At 26.6% G+C, this 3498-nt stretch overlaps 1 protein-coding gene across 2 annotated transcripts in view; it reads right to left on the minus strand.

Moving 5' to 3' along the window:
* The window catches only part of LOC111625126 (serine/threonine-protein kinase tousled-like 2), a 91027-nt gene extending 90325 nt beyond the window's left edge, over nt 1–702 (minus strand). For both annotated transcript variants that reach the window (XM_023368168.1, XM_023368167.1), the window contains exon 1: nt 598–702. In XM_023368168.1, the coding sequence (XP_023223936.1) occupies nt 598–681 (84 nt within the window). In that variant the 5' untranslated portion in view covers nt 682–702. The remainder of the gene's footprint in view (nt 1–597) is intronic.
* Between the last annotated feature and the right edge of the window lie 2796 nt (nt 703–3498).

Raw genomic sequence — 3498 nt, forward strand, 5'->3', positions numbered from 1 at the left:
AATTCTATAAAATTGTAATGAAACGTTGGAAAAGTATATAATTTATTAATTAATTGCTTATATTATAAACAAATCAAACAATTTATTACATTTAATTAATATATTTTTCTTCAAACAGAATGCATTTTTTTAATTATTTGGGAGTTTCTCAATAAGTGCAATAGTAGCAAATGATTGAATAATTGAAATATCCGTATTTTTTTATGTATCAATAATTATAAATTAGAGACAACATGACTATAATAAATTTTTTGAAATTAAAAAAATATATATATTAGAGTAGCTCAAAAGTCAGTTAACCCGCCTGAATCACGAATAATAAATTGCAGCTGTTCTAACTATATCTCAGTTAACTGATTTTTGATCCAATTCATACATTAATTAAATATAATAAATTCTGTATATTTATTTATAACATAAGCAACTAATAAAAAATTATATATACGGTGTATATATACAGGGAGGTGCAAAAGTAAATATATAGCTGTGTGTCTGAGAAATGCAGATGTTTGGTATTTATTATTATTATATTATTATTTTTTAAATGAAAAAACTACTTGTTTCAAACTAAATTAATAATTAAAGAAACTATCATACCTTGAAATAGTCATTGATTTTTTTTGTCGGTTCTGCTCTGGGTTGACTTTTCACTAATATTAAAATAATGTAAAGTAAGTACATGATATTAAAAATAAAGTTAATATTAAAACAAAAATTACTATTTTATTAATATTTATTTAATAAATATGCATTTATTCATGTTATTTAACTCAGCCATTCAACAGTAATAACTATCCTGTGTGTAAAAATAATAAGGCAGACAATAACAGTGAGTAAAAAGTAATTTCATATTATCTCATATATGTATAATCCAGAAAAGCTTCTAAGCTTTTCTGGATTATATTAAGCAAACTAAAATCAGTTATTACAATCCAAAAATATTTTTTTAATCTAGCAGAACAAAAATCTTCAGATTCTAATTTCAGAACACAAACTATATGGAATATTACTATCTGGAATGTCAAGTAGCATTTGGTGATTTATGTAGTTGCCTGCTATGGTATGTTTGTAAATCACAATGATTTCTATCTATCTGCTATTAATAGAATCCTCAATGGGACATCTTAGAACACAATGGTGTCCTCTTGCATTGCAAATGCAGAGGACACCATATCCAGACTCTGTACATATCCAGACACCTCAAAAAAAGATTCAAACAACAATATGATGTCATGAAGAAATGCAACACTATGGCAAATGTAGAGTGCCATAGCATAATAATCAGCAAGCAAGCAGAAATCATTGAGATTTATAAACATAACATAGCAGATAACTGCATAAATCATAACACTGATGAATTATCAAATGTATGGACAATGTATTGTGAACATGTAAGATCCTCAACGATGACCATTTCTAAGCCCATGGCATTTTTTAGTTCATGATATTTGAATACTAAAAACTATCATTATTTACTTCAAATATTTTTTCTATACAGTAGACCCCCTATAACCCGGGTTCCTATAATGTAGATTCCTATAACGCGGCAAAAAAATTGCAACAGTATTCGTATAAAGACGCTAAAAGGGACGCGCAAAAAAAAAAAAAAAAAATTTCCTATGTCTCAAGAATCAACAGTGTAGTGGAAAACAACAACAAGAGTGATTGCAAGTCCATATCTTGTCCTTAAGAGGTTCTGTTAAGCAGAAATTTTTGCACGTAAAGCCAAGAATAAACCATTATTAACATAGAAAACGACAGACAAGATTAGAATGAACCAAAAAGCATTACTAATTGAACAATGAAACAATAACATGTCATTGTGAACCCGTAGTCTAGTAAAATTATGATTTAACTGAGCATTAATTTTAAAATAGAAAAACATTTTTTATTCTATTCTATAATTATTTCTCAATGAGATTGGGGCTTTTTGTGTTTTTACTGGACTACTGGTATTAGGAATAACGAGGTCTGGATTGTACCCCCACAATGCAATGCATGTCACTGCATGCGCACATTACTTGATATTTAGCAAATTTAGACATTATGTTTGTTACAAAAATTGAAAGATTCATTTATTGTTCTGCACATTATAAATTCGCAGCCATTACATTGTAAGTACACAATTATAATCTCTATTTAACAATGTGGGAACCAAATTTTGAAAAAATTGCTGAAGATTTATCGCAACAAGTATCCCATTAAATTTTGTTAGAAATTATTGTAGAATAATTTGAATTTCTTTATTGTTAATTATAATTATTTATTTTTAAAAAATGTAATTTATGCACATATTCTGTGATTTTATATAATATACTTAACAAATAATAATAAATAAATGTACCTGATTAAATTTATTATTATTTATGTAAAATAAGTAATTCACTTTTATAGTTAGAGTTTTTTTATGGCACTCAGTTATAAGGATTATAAGGGCTTATACATCTAACGCAGTAATTATGAAATTTACATACAAAAATATAAGGGGTACTTGAGAAACAACTAATGAGGTACATCAACAAAATAAGTTGAGAACCACTGATTTAAAGTATAATTAATAAAATGCCAGGGAGAATTCAAACTGTTATTAAAGCTAAATATGATGTCATAAAATATTAATGAATACATTTTATAGATTAAGGTATCCATATTCTGTTTTCATAAATATTTTGTCTAAATTATTTGTGTTTATTAACTTTTTAAAACAGGTTTATATATTTTCAAGTATCATATTATTGCTCATTTGTCATAAAAGAATAAATTGCAGTAAACCAAACCTTGCAACCCTTATTTTTCTTCTATATTTATCACAACTTATTGTTAATTGTAAACCTATGATTATCCTTATCATAGGTTACATCTATATTAATATTCTGCTTGCTTCATATAAACACAGCAAGCATGCAATACATTAAAAAACTAGTGTATTTATATACAATACTCTCTTGCTAAATTGGCCCTTAATAATCTATCCTTTCAATTATCTGGCATACTCTCAGTGTGATTGTGAATGTTCTTCCATTTCCACAAAGATGCTAGTCATATCACACATCCTGTTTTCTTGTTAACTTAGGTTACAGTACTGTATGTTATTGAATTGTATTATTTGTCCACCTGCCTTCAGAAAGAATAACTACCAAAGGACAACAGATCACATCATTTATTGCCTTTAGGAGAGATTTAGGCCTGTACATTCAGGAAGCTGATATTCTTGCTAATCTGATAGTCCTCTCTGAAATGAATTGCCAAATTAGCAAAAAATCTACTGTATTTCCTGAAGGTTAATAGAACCAGTAGTCTGCATTACTGATGGCAATGTTAGTTAATATAATCATTAATTTAAGTTTATCCTTAATATTAAATACTTATTTTTTCTAAATAATATTAAATCATTTGAAAATAATTCCAATCTCTGAAACTCTTTTATTTTAACATATTTGTCAGTAATCCAACATTCTTATATCAATTATTATTATTATTATTATTATTGATATAAAA

The sequence above is a fragment of the Centruroides sculpturatus genome, unplaced genomic scaffold (genome assembly GCF_000671375.1).
Source record: "Centruroides sculpturatus isolate CEXI.00-Female unplaced genomic scaffold, Cexi_2.0 scaffold404, whole genome shotgun sequence".
Lineage (NCBI taxonomy): Eukaryota > Metazoa > Arthropoda > Arachnida > Scorpiones > Buthidae > Centruroides > Centruroides sculpturatus.